General features: G+C 45.2%; 1 protein-coding gene across 5 annotated transcripts in view; it reads right to left on the bottom strand.

Moving 5' to 3' along the window:
• Nucleotides 1–17: 17 nt before the first annotated feature.
• CD5 (CD5 molecule) overlaps nucleotides 18–25457 on the bottom strand; it is a 39394-nt gene continuing 13954 nt past the window's right edge. For 3 of the 5 annotated variants that reach the window (XM_075928406.1, XM_006110281.4, XM_075928407.1), the window contains exons 2-11: nucleotides 16296–16334; nucleotides 13981–14274; nucleotides 13252–13314; nucleotides 11808–12122; nucleotides 9655–9933; nucleotides 8971–9093; nucleotides 7465–7518; nucleotides 6076–6198; nucleotides 4898–4997; nucleotides 18–4406 (exon numbers count right to left, since the gene is read on the bottom strand). In XM_075928406.1, coding sequence (XP_075784521.1) covers nucleotides 4912–4997; nucleotides 6076–6198; nucleotides 7465–7518; nucleotides 8971–9093; nucleotides 9655–9933; nucleotides 11808–12122; nucleotides 13252–13314; nucleotides 13981–14266 — 1329 coding nt within the window. In that variant the 5' untranslated portion in view covers nucleotides 14267–14274; nucleotides 16296–16334 and the 3' untranslated portion in view covers nucleotides 18–4406; nucleotides 4898–4911. Of the gene's footprint in view, nucleotides 4407–4897; nucleotides 4998–6075; nucleotides 6199–7464; nucleotides 7519–8970; nucleotides 9094–9654; nucleotides 9934–11807; nucleotides 12123–13251; nucleotides 13315–13980; nucleotides 14278–16295; nucleotides 16335–25457 lie in introns of all 5 variants that reach the window. The other 2 variants (XM_075928404.1, XM_075928405.1) reach the window with 2 other exon arrangements.

The raw sequence follows: 25457 nt of genomic DNA, 5'->3' as shown, positions 1-25457 counted from the left end.
CCATCTCTCACTGCCAAATTCTTTATGTATCATCCTTCCTGTCTTTCAGTCTGCAACTAACCCTAGGTGCCCATTTGTGAAATCCTTTTCTCCAGGGGTTAATTGATCTCATGCTTCAGCACCATTTGTCCTTTCCTCTTCTCTGCACTGTAGTTTCTATCCTCCATTCCCCCTTCTCTGTCTGATTTTCTATTCTGTGCCTTATTCATTTGATGAAGATATTGTTCTCTCTGTCTTGGCTTAATACTGACCTCTACAATCCCTGTCTGCAGCTTTGGGGATCTGAAAGCTGACCTGAATAAACCCTCCCTCTCAACTTGAATGAGGGAGTAATTTCTTCTCCATGGTCCCACATACTCCATCATAATTAAAAGCCCAGCTAAGACTACTGCTGAAATTTTGCTTACTATGCCAAAACTTGAGTTAAAAAGCGGGGAGGGTCTTTTCATCTCAGGGTGGTTTGGTTTGCTCCGCTCCATCTACAGCACCAACTCAACTGTGCTTTAGCACCCAGAGTCCATGGTGTGACCTTGACTGTGAAGAGTATTCTGTGAATGAGAATTAGTCATTGATCTGATACTTGTTTTGTGAAGCATTTCTAGCTATTTCCCTAAATTCATGGAAATATAAATTCTCTTTGTTCCCCCTTGCTCAGTTTCTTTATCCATTGGAAACAGCAACAACAGCACAAACTCATATGTTTTAAACAGTCTCTTTGCAGATATCAAGTGTGAATTTCTTCATTTTGTCTGTGTAAGAAGAGTTGCGGGGTTTTGCTGTTAATTTGACAAGTGACATCATAAGCTTGTGTGTGACATAATTATCTGGTGTAGAGATAGTGGTATTCCAAGATAGTTAAAATGGAAGAATGTTTGGATTAACTCAGAGTCAGATGCGATCATCTGATTTCGCACAGATGATTTTTAGTCCTAAAGAAAGGGAAAGACAGAAGCAGAAACTGCTCTAAAAAGAATTAGTTTGGTAAATTTTCTGCACGGTGTCACCATATTTTTGGTAGCACCAGGGGTGTGTGATGCTGTGAAGTGTATTTCAGCAATAGATTAAGAAAAGGCTCTTAATAAAACTTCTAGGGGTGCGTCTAGACTGGCAAGATTTTGCGCAAAAGCACTTGCTTTTGCGCAAAAACTTGCCAGCTGTCTACACTGGCCGCTTGAATTTGCGCAAGAGCACTGACTTTGTAATGTACAAAAATCAGTGCTTCTTGCGCAAATACTTTCACGCTTCCGGTTGGGAAAAAGCCCTCTTGCACAAGAATACTTGCTCAAGAGGGCCAGTGTAGACAGGGAAGAATGGCTAAAATGGCAATTGGGGCTTTCTTGCGCAAAATTGCATCTAGACTGGCCATGGATGCTTTTGCGCAAAAGCATTTTTTGCGCAAAAGCATCCTTGCCAATCTAGACGCTCTTTTGCGGGAATACTTTTAACGGAAAAACTTTTCAGTTAAAAGTATTTCCGCAAAATCATGCCACTCTAGATGTAGCCTAGGAGTTTATATTCCATTCATTGTAAAATGGTATCTGGATGAGACTGTGTCTTTTAGATTAAATATATTAAAACATCATTTGCTGTGATAAGTGATTAGATAAAAATATTACCTTGCTCTACAGGCCTGTGCTTTGTGTGTAGTTCGAGATGTATCTGTTGACTTCAGTGACAAATACAGCTTTAGTATTTTTGACTCCTTGCCCCCCCCTCCCCCCCCATGTAGCTATGGAAGAGTTACTTGAATTCTAACTTGGATCTGGAATCATCAGCACATTTACCATCTGAGTTCCAGGTGCTGAATCTTTATTGTCCAAGTTCTGCAAGCTGCTAACATCCTAACTGTCAGATCTTAGGTTGAGTTTGTGGCACATAGTAGAAACATTTTTTCTTATGTTATCTGAGAGAATTGATATGAAATTCACTGTGAGAAATAAGCATGGAGCTTGATGATGCAGTTTTGCCAAGTCACTACAGAATTTGTCTTTCTGATAAGCTTATTATTATTAATTTGTTTTATAATAATGCCTGAATTGTGCTAAGCCCCAGAGATCCACCAAGAGATAGTCCCTGCTCTGAAGGGTTTGTGTCAGGCGTGGGGAACCTTTTTTGGGTTGGGGGCTGCTGACCCACAGAAAAATTAGTCAGGGGCCACAAACAAGTGAGAAGCAAAAAACTTCTCAAAACTGAAACCTCTCTCTGACATGGGCCCTGATTGAGAAGGAGAAAGATAGACATTCCCCACATTTCCCTCACACACCAGACCCTTGGGGGTCTAGGCTAGTAGATTTTATGTGCTCCAGCCCTGCATGCTGGAGCACCAGTGCGGGTTCCCCAAGGCTGGTGGGGAAACCCCAAGTCTTGGGAGCCAGATCCAGGCAAGCCAGGGAGCACATCCAGCCCCGGGCCTCAGGTTCCCCACCCTTGGTTTATGCTTTACATAGAAGTATTATTATCCCCATTTTACAGATGGGGAACTGAGGCCCAGAGATTAAGTGGCTTGCCCACGGTCACCCAGAGAGTTTGTGGTAGAACCATGACTTGAAGACACATCTCCCGATGTGCCTTAACCACTCTGCCTCCTCCCCCGAACAGTATTGCTCCTGTGCAATGAACTTTTTCTGTTGTATTGAAAAAGGAAGCATAATTACTAGAAAAAAAGTTTTATTGCAACTGTTATTGCTTATTAAATATCTCAGTCATTCTTGTGTTAAACATTATTTCCCACTCACATATCCACCTTGCCTCAAGCTTACATATATCTTCTCTTCACGCATCTAGCCACGCACACATACATACACACCAGTCCCACTCATGTACACATTACCCAAGGATATTGTGCTCCTGAGGTACTTCCAACATCCAGCCATCTGTTAAGCCAAACACACATCATCCACAGCTGCCTAAGTGATGAAAGAAGACAGTTTATTCATAATTTCCATGGTGCTTATTACCTTGGTATCTGAGCATCTCAGACATTAATGAAGTTAGCTTCATAATATCTTTAGAAGATAGGCTATGTCTATACTGGCAGCTTCTTGTGCAAGAAGTCTTGCGCAAGAAAATGTCCACACTGTCATGTGTGAGCTGTACCTTTGCGCAAAAGCTCACATGGCAGTGTGGATGCTCTCTTGTGCAAGAAAGCTCTGATGGCCATTTTAGCCATAGGGCTTTCTTGCGCAAGAAATCCCTGCTGAGCGTCCACACTGCCCTCTTGCGCAAGAGCTCCTGCGGAAGAGGGTTTACACCTGATAAAAAAAAGTGTAGCTCTTGCGCAAGAAGCCCTCTCTTACCACGCCGTACTGTAAATTTCCTTGCGCAAGAGCGGGCGGGCAGTGTGGACGCTCTGCAGATTCTTGCGCAAGAACGACTGTACTTGCACAAGAAGCCGAGAGTGTAGACATAGCCATAGTGAAGTATTGGATTATTTAGAGTGTAAGAGCAGGCATGGAGAGTCTGCAATCTGCTCCTCCAGGGTCTAAGGCCTGGTATACACTTAAAAATTAGATCAGCCTAGCTACATTGCTCAGGGCTGTGAAAGAAAATGCAACAAACGCCATAGTTAGGTTGACCTAATCCCCACTGTAGATGCAATTATGTCAATGGAAGAATCTTTCTGTTGATCTAGCTATTCTCGGAGAGGTGAATTAACCTCATCAACGGAAAAAGTCAGAAGTAGCTATACTACATCTTGTTATGTAGACATACATTAAGTTTAGAAACATCACTACTTTGCAGCCAAATGTAAACCACGTTCTTCCACCTGGCTGCCCTTAACAAACAACACCATATCAACTTAACACACATACACTATCTCTTTCCGAGGGTGAAAAAGAAGTATAAGTGGCAAATACTAGATGAATTTATCACAGGAAGATGCTCAGATACCACAATGACAGGCATAATACAAGAACCAGAATAGAATACGGGAGATTAATGATCAACATGTAAAAATAAAATCCACTGATCTTGGGTGACTTGTTTCAGATACCCAGCATTAAATATATAGGCTTGATTTTCAGAAGTGCAGAGCATCTGCAGACTTCCAGCTGACTTGAACTGGAGCTATGACTGCTTAATACTGCTGAAAATTAGGCCTGAGGATGTGTAGCTGTGCATCAAAGCTGTCCAATTAGGGGTGCTTTTAACTGTTGGGCCCAAGTGACTTGCCAGAGGTCACTGGGGGGAAAAGAAGACAGACTTCCTGATTCTTTTTGCCCTGTGCATGGAAAGGGTGTGTAATTTGGGGCTGCACTGACCCCGCTCCCATCTTATGTCTTTGGCAGTGTGGGAAAAGCCTTTATGTCAGTATGTAGTAACATGTAAATGATTCCAGTTCAGAGTTGTCTCAGGTATTTTTTTCTTCTGTCAGTTTTTCCATTCACCAAGATTCCCATTTCTGTCTGCAGGGCAAGAAAACAAACCATGTAGAAAATAATATAACATCTTGCCAGACTCTGAGGCTATGTTTACACTGCAGTTTTTCTGGGATACTGCAGGTATCTGTCCAGGGAATGCATCTGCTCTTCTGAAATTTTTTTCAGAAGAGCAGATTCGCTTTTTCAGCATCCCTGTAAACCTTGTTTTGTGAGGAAGAAGGAATGTTCCGAAAAAGGCTTTTTTGCCGACATTTGACCCAACGTGGATGGGCTAAATGTCAGAAAAGCCTCTTTCGAAAAAAGAAGCTGAAAAAGCTACACAAATTGCGGTTTGCAATTTGCGTAGCTTTTCCCGGAAGAACAGTGCAGTGTAGACATAGCCTGAGAAGTGCAAACACAGTGATTGTCTGATTCAGCTCTCCTGTGTCTCTTCTCCCCTTTTTGGGTTTGGTGATGACATGATTATGGAATGGTTCAACCTGGTGACAGTGCACCAAGGTTAGGGAGTGTCTTACCTGGGGTAAAGAGGCTAAAGTCGCCGAGCAGAATGTAGGTCATAGTCACTGTCAGAGGAGTTGTCTGGAGGGTTGGAAGACCTGATTGCCCCTTCCAGAGCTGTAAAAGGAAGAAATCACTCTCTTCACTACAGTTCCAGAGAGCAAGGTGCTAATGACCTCTGTGAGGAGTACCAGGGGTGAGGAGTTAAAATCATAGAATACCAGACCTGGAAGGGACCTTGAGAAGTCATTGAATCCAGTCCCCTGCCCTCGCGGCAGGACTAAGTACTGTCTAGATCATCCCTGAGAGATGTCTGTCCAACCTGCTCTTAAATAACTCCAGTGATGAAGATTCTACAATCTCCCTAGGAAATTTAACCACCCTGACAGGCAGAAAGTTTCTCCTAATGTCCAACCGAAACCTCTCTTGCTGCAATTTAAGCCCATTGCTTCTTGTCCTAGCCTCAGAGGCTAAGGAGAACAATTTTTCACCCTCCTCTTTGTAACATGCTTAGATACTTGAAAACCGCTATCATGTCCACTCTCAGTCTTCTCTTTTCTAAACTAAACAGTGCAATTCTTTCAGTCTTCTCTCATAGCTCATGTTTTCTAGACCTTTAATCATTTTTGTGGCTTTTCTCTAGACCTCCAATTTTTCCACATCTTTCTTGAAATGTGATGCCCAGAACTGGGCAATACTCTAATTGAGGCCTAATCAGTGCAGAATAGAGAATAAGAATGTCTTCTTGTCTTGCTCACCACACTCCTGTTGATGCAACCCAGAATCGTGTTTGCTTTTTTGGCAACAGGATTACACTGTTGACTCGTGTTTAACTTGTGTTCCACTATGACCCCTAGTCGTCCCCAGTACATCTAAGGCAAAAATCATAAGAGGTAATAACTACCTTTTGCCTTCATATAAATGCCCTTTTCAGCCAACTATCACAAAAATGGTTATTCCTCCCTCATTTACAGATGGGGAAACTGAGGCACAGCATGGCTAACCGATCTTCCTGAAGCTACAGAAGAGCTGGAAGAAAAACTTCTATATAGTGATACCCACTCTCTTCTATGGTAACACTCTAGTCCATCTCTGCAAGGCAGGCCTGACTGTCTCCCTTCCCTGCTCCTCAGGGTTTTTGCCTGCCTACTCCTTTGTTTGCACCATACCCAATCACTATACACTGTGCTCTTACCTGGATAAGCTGAAAGGTAAGAGTTCTTCTTAGGGGTCTGAGAATAGTCATTGTCTTGGCCCTGTGCACCTTGAACTTCCTGACGGGGCCTGAGAGTGACAGTGCTGTTGCGATGGAACGAGACTAGATGATAGCAGAATGGAGAATTGTTAGTCACTGCATCTTTAAGGTAGAGTCATAGCACTGTAAGACTCTATTCCAGGCCCCCATGCAAAGGCATGATTAAATGTACCTAGAGCACATGGGTGACTCATGGTTACACTTGGCAGGTGCACCCCTCTATTTCCCTGCCAAAATTGTATCCCCCTTGCTTCCTCTCTGGGTGGTCCTCTCTGCACCTTCTCCACCCACAGACACCAGTCACCCCTCTAGACCATCTTTATTCCCTCTCCTTTTGAGCTGCAGAATTATCTTATTGTTCAACCAAAATAGTCAGTCTTTCTTCAACATTTCCCCGGAAAGCCATGGTTGAAACTCCTCACCCTCATACGCCAACCACCGGTCGCACCATCTAAACCCAAACAGGCCAAGTGTTTGTGACTCAGAGGGGCTGAGTAAGAACGGTACCCGTGCTGGAACATGGTGGAAGAGGGCACTGTGCCACTAGAAGCCGTGTTTGTGACTCTACTTTCCCATCTGAGTCACTAATGAAACATTGAGTCAGCATGGGATGCTGCACTGTGCAGTGATAGTAGTGAGTCATGATGCTAAGAATTACAGTTCTGCAGGAAGTGAGCAGTAGGGGGCGTTTTTCCTTCTGAGCAAGAATGAAACCAGGCCATCATTCTGATGATAGGGGATGTTGTGTTGGTAGAGGTGCTGCTTTTTAGTTGAGGTATAAAGTCCCAGTTCTGACCAGCTGTAATCATTACATTTGCATGTCATTTAAGCTGGGTAATGACATTCTCACATCTTAAAACTCTCTGTTGTTGCAATGGGAGAAGTTCACTGCACCCCCTTAAATCTTAAATACTGCTGTGTTCCACCCCAGAGATGAGTGTATTTCAAAGCAGAGTGTACGATTTTTGCCTGTTCAGAGTTTTGGGATACTGGTAACATTTCAAGGGATAAGAACTTTTGTCCCAGAGCCATGGTTCTCCTGTGGCCTCGGCTTTATTCTCTGCTTCAGACACATCTTGTACCTAAGCCTGAATGAAGGTGGTGAAATGGTGGGACCAGAGGAAACCTCAGTGCCTGGGGTGGTTATTGGCTGTAAACCACTTAACCCTCAGGCTCAACAATAGCCATCCTGTTGCTGAGCTGCGGAGCCCAGGGGGCTGTTGTACCTGAGATCAAACTGACCGCAGCAGCACATCAGATGCTGCAGAGGAAGCTGTAGAGATGAGAGTGTTCAGGGTGACCTACGGAGACCTGCCTCTGTCTCCTTACCGTTTTGTTGTAATCCAGTTGGGCCTATCCACTGGCGCTGCTTCTTCTTGGTGTCTGCATGGAGAGGGAGAGGATGAAGTTAGATGGGCACAGACCCGTCTATGTTATATATATCACAGACAGTAGGGGCTAGAGAGCCACATTGGACCAGGTTGTCCCTACCATGCATTTTCTAGTGTTTTGTCCGTTTGGACTTCACATGGCGCCAGCAATGGGGAATCACTTGAGACTATTTCCCATCCTGATCAAGCAGAGTTTTCTGGGTGTTCTGCCTTAATTTCTCTTTTGTCTTCTAACCTGTTAAGCCACATCAAATAATCCCTCTGCTTCCTGGCCTGACACTTGAGGTGCTACAAATCATTTGGCTAACAGGGCCTGGCTGCTCCTTTGTATCATTTCCATGTTTAAACCTCTCGGCAATGTGTGAAATATACAACACTGGGTGATTTAAGAGGTTTTTGCTTTCTGATCACCTTTCTTATTCTACTTGCATCATGTGGGCTAGTCAATCTCAGATCATGAGGAGAGGCATTTCCCATGTTCAAGGAGTGGAAAAGAACAGTTCTGAACCCCTCTAGCTATGTCTACACTGCTGGGTTTTTCAGCAGAAGATATGCAAATCATGCTCATCTGCATATTTTCTACCGATCCTTTTTGCGGAAGAGGTTTTTGCTAATAAAAAGCCCCCCCTGTAGACTACTGTACAAGATCAGCATGAGAAACATGCATGTGTCTACTGAATCCTCAAAGGGGACAACATATAAAGCTCCTTTTCACAGGTATGCCTTTTGTTTAAAGAGCAATGCATCAGCCAGTATAGCTCTGTGTGATGCCTCCGCGCCAGAGGTGATGAAGTGGGAAAGAGGCTGAAAGGAGAGAACATGGGAAGACAGTGGCAGAGCAAGAAGAAGAGAGAGAGAGAGGCAAGGAGAAAAAGAGGGGAAGAAGAAGATGGAAAATAGACATGGGAGCTAGAATCACGGGGTATGTCTACATTGCGTTCCTCCTTTGAGAGAGGAATGCAAATGCAGACAAATGAAATTGCAAATGAAGAGCGGATTTGAATTTCCTGTGTTTCATTTGCATAATGGCAGCCAGCCGCTTTTCCGAAATAGTGTATTTCGAGAAAAATTAGGGGTTATTTAGAAAAGAAACCTTTCCTTTGAAAATGAAGTTTAAGGGTTCAAAGGAAGGGTTTCTTTTCAAAATAACCCCGTTTTTTTCTCAAAATATGCTATTTTGGAAAAGTGTCCGGCCGCCTTTATGCAAATGAAGTGCGGGAAATTAAAATCCACGCTTCATTTGCAATTTCATGTGTTTGCATTTGCATTCCTCTCTCGAAGAAGGAATGCAATGTAGACTTACCCACAGTGACTCCCAGCTGTGCGAGTGAGAAAAGAACTTGCCCCAGACTCCGTGGAGCCTGGCTGAGGGAGTGAGGTATGCTATAGTATAAGGGTGACAGGATCTATGGTTTCACTCCTACAGCAGGAGTGTTTCACATACATTTCTTCTGTAGTTTCTTGTAGGCGGGAGGTCCACAGATAACAAGGAGGACTCCAAGGAGGATTAGAGCCAGCAAAATGCTCACAATGGTTCCTGCTCCCACCGCAGCTGAACGAGGGTGGCCTGGGAAAAGGAGTTGCAATTACTGATTAATTCCCATTGTCTCCAGAGAAATGCCAGTGCTTAGGACTGTTACCCACTGTTACCCGCTGGAGACCAGAGTCCACTTAAGCCCCAGTCCCTCTACTCCACCTTACCCCGAAGACTCAATTAGAACCCATTATCCCCATGCCAAGCCCTTCCTCAGCTTCCAAACTGTATCACAAACCTCACTCAACTCACATCTTCTATCCCCCAACACCACCTTCTACCTAATTTCCAACCCCAGCAATCTGCGAAGGTTGAGCAGAGATCATGAACATTTCTCTTCTTCATTTCCTAAGTGCATTATCCATGTGGTCTTGCCCTCTTTGAGTGGCTGGCCCACGTGAGATTTATGAGTCTGCTGCTGCCACCAGGCTAATTGCATTAGTTCTTCAGCTTACTGGTAACAGCTCATGTGCGATCCAAAGATTCTGTGTTCCCTCCCTATGGATGACCTAGTCAAGGGTTTGTGATGTAACGTGGTCCCATCCTGTGAGGGATAAGCCATGCTCTAGAACCCAGAAGAACCTGTTGGCTTACATGTGATTCTGGTTTTGAAGCATTGTGTTTTCTGGAAAGAGAGACACTTCTGGAGCTGATTTGTGCTGCAGGACACGCCTGAGACCTTAGTATCCTGGATCTGGGTGATTGATGAAAAGTTCCCACACCGCAGCTCTTGGCATATCTGCACCCCTCTGGATTTCATTAGTGAACTGGAATCGCACAGAACTTCCCATCTCTCATTATGGAACACCTCCAAGATCCCTTCGCAAGAGCTCCAGCTGTCCACAAGCCTTTGCATCACCCTTGGCTGGGAACCTGTGCAGAAGACAAGCAGGAACTGGTGAGAGTCCCCGTGGTGAGCAGATGTTTCAATGATCTAGCTGCCTACAGGTAATGTGGCCTCATGGGTACAAGACTAGGCTGCTACTCTGGAGACATGGATTCTGTTCCCATCCCTACCACTAACCCTTTGGGTGTTTATGGACAAAGAGTCCCCTTCTGTGTCCTTCCCTCCTTTTGTCCTGTGCAATGAGTGTGGAAGATACTGAGGGTGAGAGCTGTCTCTTATAGTGTCTTTTTATCGCTTAGTTCAGTGGGATGCTAAGCTCATGTGTGACCATCAGGTGCTGTTACACAAATAATTATTAGCTGGCAGAATGATGGGGCTCCAGTGTATTCGATACCTATTGTTGGTAGTTAATAATATTTTGCATGGCATATGTAGCCATGAGAACTGCCCCTTACACTGCAGCATTTCACAGCCTGTGATAGACACTGAATTAATACTGCACTACAATTCTGTCCATTCCAGGTTAGGGTGGCAGGTGATTTGAGTTCTAATCCTGCCTTATTGTGTGATCAGGGGCAAGTTTTGCTTGCCATAAAATGGGAACAATAATCATGACTCATAGTGAAATTATAAGGGTTAATGATTAATGTGTGAACAGCACATGGAAAACCTCATCTATAAGCTGCTAGAGAACTACAGAGTATTAGTAACACAGTATTGCACTTCATGTGATATTAATTGCACTGTATTGTATCATGTGGCTTTGCATTGGAATGCATGGTATCTAGGGTACTGTGTCTCAATAGCTCTGTATCATATGGCATTGCACTGGATGTGAAAGACGAGTTGACTAGCTGACAAGCAAATGCTTATCGGATAGTCAACAGGTTAGACCACTAGTTACTTCCCACCCCCACCCCCGCTGCCTCTATCAGAAAGAGGCAGCAAGGGGTGGGGAAGAGGATGGGGTGCTTCAAAGCGGCAGTGCCATGTGGCGCCTGGGGCCAGACCCTGGGCTCCACACGGCGCTGCTGCTTTGAAATGCTGTGTGCAGCCCGGGGTCTGCTGCTTTGAAATGCCATGTGCAGCCTGGGGCCAGCTGGGGACTACCCTGCTGACTCTGGCCTCCATGTGGCGCTGCTGCTTTGAAACACCGTGAGGAGTAGGGGACCAGCGAGGGACTGCTTGAGTCCCCTGCTGGCCCTGTGCTCCCCACAGCACTTTTGCCTTAGAAGTGTAGTCCTGGGGCTTTTGCTACACTTCAAAGGCAGAAGCGCCCTTATCAACTAATTGAATAGTTGACTATTCAATTAGCCAATTAATTGAAATTTTACATCCCTACTGCAGAGCATTTGTATTGCATTAGAAACTTTAATGTTGCATTAGTACAGGGTTGTGTTGCACTGTTCTCTACCCAAGAGTCTGAAAATTCTCAGCATCAGAAGTTGTTACCGGAAATAAACTCGGTAATAATTGAGACTGATGCTTGGCATTGCTGAGCTTAGTGCAGAGGATGCTGGTGTGTGTAAAAGTGACAGCAATCTTGACACTTTTGGATTTGTAGACAAAGGGATGACGGAGGGGAAAAAGAGCTGAGAATCAAATCTGCTGGCAGTTCTAGACACTAAAGGCCAGCACTAGGCATGGTGATAGAAGAGGGGAATATTTCTGAAGCATTTCCTTGTTATTCTAGAAATGATCTACCACAATCTGACACTTAAGTTCATGGCCAGCAGGCTGCCAGTGGAGTGATTCCCCTTTCCCCACCTCATGCAGTAACAGGACTGCGGGGGTGGACTGGCCTCTTTAGAGTGCACAGGACAGAAGTAACGGTGAAACATGGCAAGAGAGGAAAGCGAAAAGGAACTTGACGTGGCTGTCCTAAGATGGACTCACTCACCAGAGCAGAGGACGGAGGCTGGGATTTTGTTGCGGGAGATGCTGGTTCTGTTGAAACAGTCTGGGAGGGAGTCACCTCTGCATGATGCCATCATCTCCCAGCGGACAGGTAGATGAGGTCTTTCATCTTTCGTGATGGAAGGCCACTTGGCCTCATCTAAGGCTTCACCGCAGCCTACGTTGCGGCAAACCCAGCTGGCCAGCTCGCTCTTGTTTTCTGGACGTGACTGGACAGTTCCCCACTGGCCTCCCATGTACAGCTCCACCGTCCCTGAGCAGTTGAACCTTCCATCTGCCAGCCGTAGCCTAGGAGGGCCTGGGGAAAGGACAAAGAGAAGGGGATTGTTACAGACAGACACACCATCTCTACACCATGGCACGTAACCTACCAACATTGCCTGCAATAAAGGTGTTGGGGTGCCTTTCTGCTGCTATTTTTGGTCACATCAACCAGTTTTTTACTCCCTAGTCATTTGAGAGGCACACCCTAATAGACTTCAGCTGTGGGGAACTGTGGGAGATTGTTAGGAGAGAGCCTGGTCCTAGTGAAATCCTGCTGAAATCCCTCCTCACCACTTTTCTTATTCCAGCTTCTCAGCTACATCTGAAACAATGGGAACAGCTGTTGGGGTGTTTTCCAGCCAGGATCCACTCAGTCCTAGGGTGCTGCTCTGACTCTGTGGGGTAGTGCAGTCCCTGAGCAGAGTTTTCATCAATAATTGAAATTAAATCATCCAAGTACCCATTAAATTGAAAATATCTATCTAATAATCAAAGTAATATAGGATTTGTTGTACTAGATCTAATTACTGCTCCATATCCTGCTTTATCATAATAGACCATTGGCCCATTTTGTCTCGTATCTCACTCCCTGCTAATGCCATACTAAATGAGACCACTGATCCATGGAATTAAATATCCTGCCTCCTGCGGTACCAGTTCAGATAGCTGTCCACCTAGTCCACTGTCATGTTTCCACTAGCAATCTTTACCTGATGCTTCAGAGCAAGGTGATCTCTCCCCACCTAATCCAGCTTGCTCAACGTGCAGTGCTGTTCACTGGAGTGAGGAAGGGAATTATATTTTAGCCCCAGGGGGGATCTGTTTATGCCCCTGAAGAATGAGATACAATTACCATGTTTTAGTTGGTCTTCCTACAAATGTTGTTATCCATTATATGATTATCTGTCTCTCCTAAAAACCCATACATAGATGGCTTCCCGTAGCAATAAGTTCCACAGGCAGATGTCTCAGTGTGCAAAGAAGCACTTCCTTTGATTTGTTTGATCTTAATTTTATTGAGGGACTCTTTTGATTTTTTGCATCGTCTCTCCTAATGATCACCTTTACATGTGGTAACTTGCAACCATTTCTATCATAAGAGTGAATGTGGATCTGAATGGATTTGATTAATGTGGGTGTGTGGGTGTGGGGAGTTTCCTTACCAGGGGGTTCTGTTGCAGTTGGTGATGAAGTTGTTGGTGGTGCAGTGGTGATGTTCTGTTTTTCTGAAAAGATAAGGACGTCCAAAATGTTTTAGTAGAGCTCAGACCCAGTCCAGGCAAAAGTTGTAAACGAGGCAGTCAGGAAGAGTTACGTTCACTGAACTGACACAGACAGAAATTAAATAAAAAAGAGATAAATTCCCTCACTGGAAGGTTGCAGTGCAATTCTACTTGATTTCTTAAATTCAGAACAATAGCACGCAAGAACTCAGAAACATACATAGGAAGAAAACAGGCTTCTCCCTTATGCCAGTGGTGCTCAACCTTTTTTAATTCATGACCCTCAGGGCTGGGAACATTTTTTGTTGAGCAAAAAAAAAGAAAAAAACCAACGCTTAGTGCCAAAGCGCCATTCCACTCCCCTGCCACTCCCCCTGGCCGCGCTGTGTGTAAGTTGGGTGCCGAGCCGGGAAAACAAAATGACGGCCAGCACAGTGCTGTGATACCCCAGGAAGATAGCCGCGACCCCTGGCGGGGTTGTGACCCATGGGATGCACACCGCTGCCTTAGGCAGTGAGACATAACTCACCCACCTTGCTTTCAGCTGGCTCTTTTCTGCCTGACTCTGATTGCAAGCAGGACTAAGAACATCTGTTCTCATGCTCCTGATGTTACATTGTAATTCCAATACAGTCCTGAATACACCACAGAGTGGAGGATGAGACCTACCTTTGCAAATCATGATCACCTCCTCAGTGCAGTTGGATTTAACCCAGGAGCAGAGCTTCAGGTCAGGCACATTACTCAGGCAGTTCATCTTCCTCCTTCCCATGGGTTTCTGCCCTGAGTTAAATTTGATAACCTCACTAAAGAAGAAGGAGTCACAGTCCAGCTGGTTACAGACCATTTTTGTGAACTTCTGGTCCCAGAGCTGGTGACAAACTCTCTCCCAGTTGCCAGTAAGATTAATCTCCAGCAGACCCAAACATTTGAAGCCAGTTCCCGTGAGTCTCATGTTCAGCCCTGCTGAGATGGTAAAACAGCATGTTAGAGTATAGGAAATCTCTCTCTTTCTCCTCCCTTGTGTCTGTTTCCCTCTCTTTAGTTTTGCCTTCTCTGACACAAAAAAAGCATGTGTTTCTAATACACATTAGCTCACCTGCTGTGCAATACCACAGGGGACAGGGACAGTAGGTTTTAAATATACAAGACTGACTATGGTAGGGGAACAAAAAAACAGTACTATGCAGCACTTTAAAGACTAACAAGATGGTTTATTAGGTGATGAGCTTTCGTGGGCCAGACCCACTTCCTCAGATCAAATTGTGGAAGAAAATTGGCATGACCATATATACCAAAGGGATACAATCAAAAAAAGTTAACACATATAAAATTGACAAATCAGATTTTAGAACAGAGGAGAGGTGAGGGGGGGGAGGCTAGTGTCTATGAGTTAATGATATTAGGGGTGATAGTGCTGACCAAGTGTGAGCAAATCATTGATTTTTTTTTCAGTTTGGAAGCTGAACTGAAAAATTCAAGGAAAAAATCAGTTTGATTTGAACTGAAATCAAATGTTATTTTTTTTTCTTGCTGAAACAAAACAATATCAAATGTTGTCAGGTCAGCTGAAACATTTTGTTTGACCCCAAATTACATTTGTTTTGTTTTATTTCTTGTTTTATTTTGGATTAAACAAAATGTTTCATTCAGTTCCAAATGATCTTTTAAACTTTCCTTTCTGAGTGTTTTTCACCCCTTTTAAAAATACAGCTAAACTTTTCAGTGAAACAAGGTGAGGGAGGCGATGTCTTTTATTGCACCATCTTCTGTTGGTGAGAGAGACTAGCTTTGGAGCTCACACAGAGCTTCATACTTCAAGAAGAGCTCAGTGTGAGCTCGAATGTTTGTCTCTTTCACCAATGTAAATCAATCCAATAATAGCTATTGCCTCCCTATATTGCCTTTCTAATATCCTGGAACAAACATGACTTCAACAACACCACAAATAATTTGAGACAAAACATCATTTTTAAATGGCTAAAAATGGAGTGTTTTGACATTTTTTTAAAATTCCCATTTTTTCCAGCCAACGCTATTTGTTGAATTTCAGCCATTTACTTTAAAAATAAATTCACCGTGCTCCAGTGCTGATGTTGTAAAAGCTACAGGTCCCTTGTCTCCACTAAGATTTTACAATGGACTAGTGAATACTTGTGAGTTATCGCCATGTAAAATCTTCCTCTTTCCTGAAGCGAATCAGCCCTCAACTCAATCTTGTCTCCTGTTAGTTCCTTTTGCTCCAGCGCTCTCTGAAATGTCAGAAGCTGTTTTGTGAAGCAGAGCAGGAAGGCTATGGTGTTCATTTGTTTGTGTGGCTCTCTTGATGTGTAGTAGTGTGTGTGTGTGTGTGTGGCTTTGTGTGTGTAGACACACCAGCATGCACATGGAGACAGCTGGGCTGTCTTACTACTCTATACTAGAGCAATGTTGTAGATGCGATTCCAGCTCCAGATGTTAGCAGCACTGGGATCAATGGGCTGGCAGCTGCTGCTGGAGTTTAACCCTGCGGCTGATGAGCAATAGGAGATGCTAAAAGCCCTGCGGTAGTTAGCAGTAAGTCTGCATTAAGGCTCCCAACATTGCTAACCTCAGTGAAGCTGTTTGCAATAGTGGTACATTTTTGCAAAATTTCCCGTCTGTAGCTGAGGCATCAGCGCCCTGGAGGTGCTGAGACTGTGTAGTCATCAGAGTCTGGGCTGCTTGACCCGCTCCTCTTGCAAAGATTTCTCAGGGTGTGAGGTGTCCCAGAGCAAGAAGGATGGTGCTGGGCCTAGCTGGCTAACCCTTGCTGCAGTGACATTCTGGGGACCAGTACACATCAGGATGAGGAAACCAGGATAAGTCTCTTTCTTGATGCCGCAGAACGCTAAGCTGGTTACATATGTTGCTAATAAGCTAAGTAACTGACGGCTGCCTGATTGGATTTTATTTTATATCCAAGAGCAACATGGCTTGAAAGAGGTTTCAACAGATGCACTGACCTGCAGGATTCCAGCTTTCCCAACCATGGCAGGAGGTCACTGCAAAGAGAAGAGACCGTCAGGAGAAGTAAGGTGGACAGGCATGACTTCAGTTCAAACATACTTCTCATTAGGAGCCAGGCAGCTAATGCTGCATCATGCCCCTTGGCCAGGGAAACATGGCACCTTGGTTCTAAACCAAGGCTACCCAACTTTGGAAGTCCCGGGGCCCACAATGATACAGCACATGCCAAGGGCCTCAACTTAAGTGGGGTTGCATAGACATGCAAATATATGCAAATAGCTTCTTTCACACCGACGGACATTACACAAAGATTAAAGCAAGACTACACAACATGCAGGCCCCATTTAAGTCAGCTCCGCTGATATTAATAAAATGCAATATTTACCTCATTCCCACCCATATGATCAATGACAGTCCAGGAATTTAACTACTAAAATGCATATCAACAGAAGATCATTATATTGGTTACTTTTTTATTTGGGCTCCCACCCTCAGGCTGCGTGTTGAGCCTCGTGTAAACCAAAACTGTACCGTGAGCTGGAAACAAACAGGCCAAAGGGCGCATGTGACCCGCATGTTGAGTAGCCCTGTTCTGAACTATGCTCCCACTGAAGGATGTTTTCTGCTAAAAGGCTCTTGTCTGCAATTTCTGTTGTCTGCTCTGCAGCATTTTTGGAAAAGCCTTTGTTATCCTTTAATAAAACCAGCACACCACAAACTTAGAATCATAGAGCTGGAAGAGACCTCAGGAGGTCATCAAGTCCAGCCCCCTACCCAAGGCAGGACCAATCCCAACTAAATCAACCCAGCTAGGGCTTTGTCAAGCCAAGAATTAAACACCTCTAGGGATGGAGATTCCACCACTTCTCTAGGTAACCCATTCCAGTGCTTCACCACTCTCCCAGGGAAATAGTTTTTCCTAATATCCAACCTAGATCCTCCCCTACTGCAACTTGAGACCATTGCTCCTCATTCTGCCTTCTGTCACCACTGAGAACAGCCTCTCTCCATCCTCTTTGGAACCCCCTTCAGGAAGTTGAAGGCTGCTATCAAATCCCCCCTCACTCTTCTCTTCTGCAGTCTAAATAGACCCAACTCCCTTAGCCTCTCCTCAAAGGTCATATGCTCCAGCCCCCTAATAATTTTGGTTGCCCTCCGCTGGACCCTCTCCAATGCGTCCACATCCTTTTTGTAGTGGGGGGCCCAGAACTGGACACAGCACTCCAGACATGGCCTTCCTTCTTCCAACAGAGCTAAGCATGGACTATTAGGCCTCTGCAATGGAAAGGATTTCTTAGGGCCCAATGAGGCCAGTACAGAATCGTTCCCTATATTAAATGGCCTAAGGGACATTGCTGCTAGTTCCATGTCAGGGGCCTTTTCTGATCTGCTGTTCCATTATTACTATTATTTGTATTACAAAAGCACCTCAAGCTCTAGTACAGACTGTGGTGCATGGTACAAACTCATAGTGAGCGACACTCTCTGCCCCGAAAGATCTTTCAGTCTTGAGAGAAAAGACTGGCAAAGAGTGAGAGGGGACACTGAGGCAGGAGAGGGGAGGGAATTTGCCCAAGGTGATGCAGCACATCAGAGCTGGGAAGAGAAGCCAAATGCGAGGCAGTGAACTCTTGATTCCCACTGGCAGAGGGCACAGGGGTGAATAAGGGTTCCAAAAATCTCTTGGGTCTGGTCTCTACACAGTAGTTTATCAAAGGTCGCCATGTATGGGCTCTAGTGAAAGGTTGTGTCATGCTGATCCGCATCGCCACCGTGAAATGTAGGTGTGGATAATACGTAAGGTGCTGTGTATATATCCTGAAAATTATGCTCTGTGATTAGGGGCTGGTCACCAAAAGGTGACAAACCACCTTCTTTCCAGCAGGATATGCTTATCTACCTGTCTGGCTATATGTAAGTTGGATATTGTTTGCTTCACAGTGAAAGGCTATTTACATTCTCAGCCAAATGTTAATCACAAGTTAGCAAAGTCTCCAGGGGGAATTCTAGACAGGAAATAATGAACAGCGGAGAGGTCCCCTATCCTGTATACAAGCAAAAACCTGGATTATTGGAGCTCTGTCTGAGGGTACAGAGGTCACCCCCATAATCTGTCACGTAGAGGACAAGCTGCCAGAATGCTTGTCTTAGAAACAGAGGGTCACAGCCTGCCTGCTTACGTCCTGGGAGAAAGAATTTGGGTGAGCTAAACATCACGAGTCAGAAAAATATCTTGTTAGTTAAGTCTAGGCCTGGATGGTGAGGGGTGTTTTATGTGACACTAGCCAATTGCTTCCAATATTTCTACTTACTTGCTATTACTCAAGCCTCTGTTCTTTGTTAAATACATGTAGCTTTGATTTCCCTATTGATGTGCTGTGTAGAGCCAAGTGGTAGTCTGAAGTATAAGTAGTAAGCTATACAATACTGTTCCTTTGGGAGCAACAGCTGTGTGAATTCTGTGAGTGTCCAGTTGACCGAGGGCTGTGCACTCCAGGAAGATGCTCATAGAGTTTTGGGAGATACATGGTGTCTATGGCTAACCTGCAAAGGGGCAGTGGGGTTGTGTAGACTGAGAGGGCAGTGCCGGTGGAGTCAGGGAACTAAAACTAGGGATTACCAAATGAAATTAATAGGCAGCAGGTTTAAAACAAACAAAAGGAAGTTTTTCTTCACTCAGCGCGCAGTCAACCCGTGGAACTCCTTGCCAGAGGATGTTGCAAAGACCAGGACTTTAACATGGTTCAAAAAAGAGCTGGATAGCTTCATGGAGGTTAGGTCCATCAATGGCTATTAGCCAGGATGGGTAGGAATGGTGTCCCTAGCCTCTGTTTGTCTGGAAATAGATGACAGGAAAAGGATCATATAGGATTTTCTGTTGTGATCCCTCCCTCTGGGGCATCTGGTATTGGCCACTGTCAGCTGACAGGATACTGGCCTAGATGGACCTTTGGTCTGACCCAATCTGGCCATTCTTAGGTTCTTATGTTCTTACCCCCTAGCAGACACAGATGAGGCTCCCTTGCTTTAAGGGCACATGGTGGAGAGGTGCCTCATTACCTGAGAAATCCCAGGGAATATCACATGAGTTCCCTGACTTCCCATCTGGGCCCCTATCCACTAGGCTCACCCTGCCTCCCAGTGTGTGTGACACAGCCCCTACCAAGGGCTGGCCCACAGTGCGTTATGAGTCTGGCCCAGTTTCTAGGGGCAGGAGTCATTCCTGCAGCCTGTACCCTTAGTGCCGAAGACCTTGGGCGCAAGCCCTGCCGGCATCCCCAGGGGACCATGTTCACAGCTTGCTTGATAGCATTTGGATTGAGGTGGCAGCAGCCCCAGACCCTTCAAAGCTCACTAAAGGAGGTGGGGGAGCGGAGCTGAAAGAAGGATGGTGAGGCTCCAGCAAAGCAAAATACCTTCTCTGCCTCACTGGGGGTATTGGAGCTGTTTGGAAGCTGTACAGTGCGGTGGATTCCTACCCAAAGATCTCTTTCTGGGGTCCTTTCACCAGGAAGTCCTTTCCTGCCATGCTCTTGAGGAGGGATTGGGCAGCAAAGTAAGGACATCTGCAGAGGACACACATGTTGCTGGGTAGGTACAGCCAGTGGTGTTGGGCTAGGAGCTCATGGAAGCAAGGGAGGAGTTCAGGCTGGGGGACAGGAGTCTGACTCTGGTCTAATGTAAGGCAATGAATGCTGGAAAGAATGGCCAGCGTGTTTCACTCATGCCGATGGGCTCCAGTCTCTTGGGTGACTTATGTGAAAAGCACATGGGGCCAGAGGAAGGCTGTTGACTAAGATGATACCAGTCCACTCCTGAGATCAGTAGGGTGGTCTACACCAGCTGGGGATCTGCCCCACTGGCTCCAATAGAATCATGCTGATTTACACCAGATAGGGATCTAGCCCATTACATTGATATAGTTGCTTTACAGAGCAAAACTGTGCTTTTAAATCTTTATCACACCCAGCTCTGTATGCTGCAGCGGAGGCCTGATTGCAGCTGTTGTTAAGCCCGTTGTGGTAGAATGTTGTCATGAATTTTTATAAGCAAATAATCCCCAGGCTTCTGGCTCTCGGGTAATTTTTGTGCACATGATTTATGATCCTACTATGCAATCTAAATTACATCAAGATGCAATCTGTGGGTAGACAAACGGGAGAGATGTGGTAAAGGACAAGGTACCAGGAAAGGATGGATCATGGCCCTTGGCTGGTGTAAACTTGCATTAGTATTTAGGACCAATTGCTTTGATTGGTTGACAGCTAATTTCTGTTGGATGCACATTAAAAAACCACTGCCAGACCTCACTGCAAACATCTGTGAGCTAGTTTTTTTTAGTATTTCAGATTTCTGGAAGAAGGGTATTCTTTGATCTCTGGTACATCCTAGCCTTCCTTCCCACATGACTATAGCTCAAGATTTTTGCTATACAGACTCAGGGCCAGAACCCTAGATGGTGAAAACCAGTGTAGCTCTATATGATGTTAATGCAGCTACATCAGTTTACACCAGCTGAGCACCTGATCTTCAGTTTAATTAAATGTGTAACATACTTAGCAGTTTTCCCTGTTGGCATGTCAATTATTCACTCCTGCTTCCATCGGGTGATGCTAACTTAAAGTCCTAGTGGAAGACAGGCGTTTAAATGGTGGTTCTAGTCAGTCTGTTCCAATGATATCATGGGGATCCCCACTGATCCCCATACATGAGTCTAACTAAATACAATTCACAAATTCACAGCAGATTTTTCTAACCACCCCCAGTGCCACAAGCTCCCTGTGGGCTCTAGAAATCCTGCTTAACCTTTCCTGCCTCCTGCACCATTGTTATTGCCAGAGTCCAGACTGGGCAAGACTGTTGCTGATGCCAAAGGCAGAATAGACCCCTCCCTCCCGCACTCACTCTCCCACAGCTGTGCAACATCCACAGGACTGGTGCAAGGAGGATCTGTGGTGTTTCAAAGACACCATGAGGAAAAGCCACAGTTCCATGCACTTTCCCACCCATGTCACAACGTAACATAGAATGTTTGGATATGTTTAAATAATTGGCACCAGATGCAAATCAGTATCACTCCATTGAAGTCAATGGACCAGCTCTCCAGCTGGTAGACATCAGCGTTGCTCCATTTCAGTCGATGGGGCTACATCAGTTTACCTACAGTATCCTTAACACAGAATGTAAATAGGGCATAGAGTCTTGGACTGGCCCTCTGCACTAGTGTGACTTTACGGATTCATAGATCCCGGGGTCAGAAGGAACCATTGTGATCATCTAGTTCAGCAGTTTTCAAACTTGAATCATGGAGCTGCTGGCGGTGTCTGTAGCCATGGAACCTCGCAGCTCCCATTGGCTGCAGTTTGCTATTTCCAGCCAAGGGGAACTGCAGGAAGTGTCATGGAAATGGCAAACTGCAGCTGTGAGGCTCCGTAGAGACTGTAATTCCAGATGGAAGCAGAGATGTAGTAATCTGTCAGTTTCTCAGAAGCTTCAGAGGGTCGCCGAGTTAGTCTGTAACCAGAAAAACTGAAAAAACAACAAATAGTCTAGCAGCACCTTAAAGACTAAGGGTATGTCTACACTAGCCTCCTAGTTCGAACTAGGGAGGCTAATGTAGGCATTCGAAGGGTTGCAAGGGCTTTATTTGCATCTTTCCGTCCGGGTGCCATTTTAAAATCCCCTTAGTTCGAAGTGACTGCCTGCGGCTACATGTGGCAGTCAAATGTTAATTCGAACTAAGTCCTTAGGACTTAGTTCGAATTAACATTTGACTGTCGCGTGTAGCCACGGGCAGTTAGTTCGGACTAGGGGGCTTAAAAATGGTGCCCGGATGGGAGGATGCAAATAAAGCCCGGGATATTTAAATCTCAAGCTTCATTTGCAACTTCAAATGTCTACATTCGCCTTCATAGTTCAAACTAGGGGGCTAGTGTAGACATACCCTAACAAAACATGTAGATGTTGTCATGGGCTTTCGTGGGCACAGCCTACTTCTTCAGATGAATAGAGTATTAAAAGTCCAGTTCTAAAAATAAAAAAGGGATGGCGGGGAAAGGGGAAGGAATGGAGAAAAAAGTAGTGAATTAGAGTGTTCAAGTTACAAGAAGCTGATACGAGGGTACTTAAGAACAATTTGTAACTTCTCTGTCAGCTTCTTGTAACTTGAACACTCTAATTCACTATTTTGTTCTCCCTTCCTCCCCCCGCCCGTCCCCTATTTATTTTTGGAACTGGACTTTTAATACTCCACTCATCTGAAGAAGTGGGTTGTATCCACGAAAGCTCATGATACCATCTTCATGTTTTGTTAGTCTTTAAGATGCTGCTATAAACTATTCATTGTTTTTTTAAGTTTTTCCAGTTTCTCAGAAGTCTCTCAGCATGAATGATTGGCCTCTGGGGACTGGAAGTAACCTGAATATTTTATAACTGTTGGTGGTTTTGGGGGGGTATGCTATTTGTCACATAGTCCAGCTTGCCTGGTAGCAAGATACACTGGGGTATGTCTACACTACCACCCTAGTTCGAACTAGGAGAACCTGGAGATTCTAAGGTGACTGTCTGTGACTGCATTATAAGACTGTCGTCGTACTCTGGGAGTTCATATTTGGTACTGGGTGGTTGAAATCTAGTTATAGAATGTACTGCCAATTTGGGGTGTTTGCCCTGCTTTAGACAGTCTGGCTGAACTAGGCACTCCCAATCATGGGCAACACCCCATTATTAAATATTTATTCCACATGTAACACAGGCAACATGTGAGAGGGGGTACAGGGGCACAGGGGCATGTGACCCCCTAAACACAGTGGGGAGGAGGGGAAAGGAACCAGATGATCCGGGCAGCTGTGGGGACTAGTGAGGGCCTGGTGCCTGCAGCAGGGGTTAGCCCCCCCCCCTCCGCACGCACAATCAGCAGTGGAGGAAAGGAGAGCAACATGGCTCCGCTCCCCCTGCTCCCAGCCACATCACTCAGAGGAACACTCAGCAGGAAGCAGAGAGAAGTGGCTGGGAGCAGAGCGAGCTAGGGCCTTGTCACTCCACTTCCCCGCACTGCAGCTGATGAATACGGGAGGGCTCAACCCTTGCTGCTGGTGCCAGGCCCTCGCTGGTCCCCTGGTCCACGTCTCTCAGGTGAGGGGGCTTGGGGAAGAGGCAGGGCAGGGGTGGGGTGAGGTAGAGCAGGGGCAGGATGAGGTGGGGCAGAGGTGAGGCCTGGGTGGAGGGGGGCATTGTCCCAGCCTTCCCCAGGTGGCATGGGATGGAGGTCGTGGTGGGGGTCATGTGGCTTATGTCCCCCCTCCCGCCAAGTCCTTCCTCACCTGTCACCCCTATCATGTAGGTACTTAGACTCTAATCAACTCACTCTTTAACCTTCTTTTGTTAAATGAAATCGATGGAGCTCTTTGAATCGATCACTCTAAGATGTGGCTTCTAATTCTTTAATAATTCTTGAAGCTCTTCCCTGAACCGTCTCCAATTTATCAACATCCCTCTTGAACTGCGGACACCAGAACGGGAAACCAGTTCCAGCAATGGTCTTGCCGGAGCCAAACACAGAGATAAAAATAACCTCTCTACTCCATCTATGCCTTCCAGGATAGCATTTCTCTTCTGGCCATAGTGTGGCACCAGAAGCTCACGTTCAGCTGATTATCCGCCCCAATCTCCAAATCTTTTTCAGAATCACTGCTTCCTAGGAGAGAGTCCCCCATTCTATAAGGACGGCTGATAGTCTTTGTTCCCAGGTGGGTTCATTTAGCCATATCAAAACAAACATCGTCTGCTTGCCTCCAGCTTACCAAGTGATCCAAATCACTCAGGATCCGTGACTTGTCCTCTTCATTATTTACCACTGCTGGATTTTTATGTCTGTTGCAGACTTTATCAGGGATAATTTTACATTTTCTTCCAGGTCATTAATAAAAATGTTAAATAGCATAGGGCCAAGAACTGATCCCTGTGAGACCCCACTAGAAATGCATCTGTTTAATGACTGTTCCCTGTTAGCAGTTACATTTTTAGACTTATCATTTGACAGTTTTTAGTCCATTTATTGTGTGCCATGTTAATTTTATATATTTATAGATTTTAATCCAAATGTCATGTGCTACCAACTCAAATGCCTTACAGAAGTTTATGACATCAACCCAATTAACTGTATCAACCAAATTTGTAATCTCATTAAAAAAAAAAGATATCAGGTTATTTTGACAAGATCTGTCAAATGTGTTTGATGGGCATTAATTATATTGGCTCCCTTTAATACTTTATTGAGTCCTGTATCAGCCCCTCCATTTTATCTTGCTTGGGATCAGTGTCAGACTGACAGACCTATATTTATTTGGGACATCCCATTTACTCATTGGCTTTCTTCCAGTGTCCTGAATTTCAAGATCTATTGAAAATCAGCATAAACCTTGCTGAGAGCTCCTCAGCCAGGTCTCTTAAATCTCCTAGATGCAAGTTATCTGGACCTGCTGATTTGAAAATGTCTGACGTTAGCAGCGTTACCCTGACAAGATCTGTGAATGGGACTATTTCAAGGAAAGGCAGCTCTGAATGACATAGGGTATATCTACACTAGCCCCCTAGATCAATCTAGGGAGGCTAATGAGGGCGACCGGAATTGCAAATGAAGCGCAATTCCTCCTTCAATGAGGTTTACCAGCTAATTCGAGTTACGGCTTTATTTCGGAATCCTGTTTCACTGCCGCGTGTAGACGCGGGCAGTTACTTCGGGCTAGTCAATCTCTAAAATGGTGACCGGCCGGGAACATACAAATCAAGCGCGGGATATTTAAATCCTGCACTTCATTTGCAATTTCGGTCGCCCTCATTAGCCTCCCTAGATCGTTCTAGGGGGCTAGTGTAGACATACCTTTACTGGTTTAGACTTTGTGGCCAAGATTTTCAGGAGTGACTAGTGATTTTGAGTGGAGAATCTGAGGTGTCCAAGAGGAATCTGATTTCTGGAAGGGGCTGAGCACCAGTGTTCCCTGTAAACTGTGTGCTTGGGTGGCCACCCAGGAGAGTTTGAAATGCTGCCCAGCTGATTAGCAAAGCACCCACAGCCGGCAGCACTGCTTCTATTGGTGGTGCCTCCACACATGCCTTGGTGCATAGAACAAAATTTATTCTGCAGACAGATGAAAACA

This window comes from Pelodiscus sinensis, chromosome 4 (assembly GCF_049634645.1).
Source record: "Pelodiscus sinensis isolate JC-2024 chromosome 4, ASM4963464v1, whole genome shotgun sequence".
In the NCBI taxonomy this organism is placed as follows: Eukaryota; Metazoa; Chordata; order Testudines; family Trionychidae; genus Pelodiscus; species Pelodiscus sinensis.
This window is presented reverse-complemented; position numbering and strand designations above follow the sequence as displayed.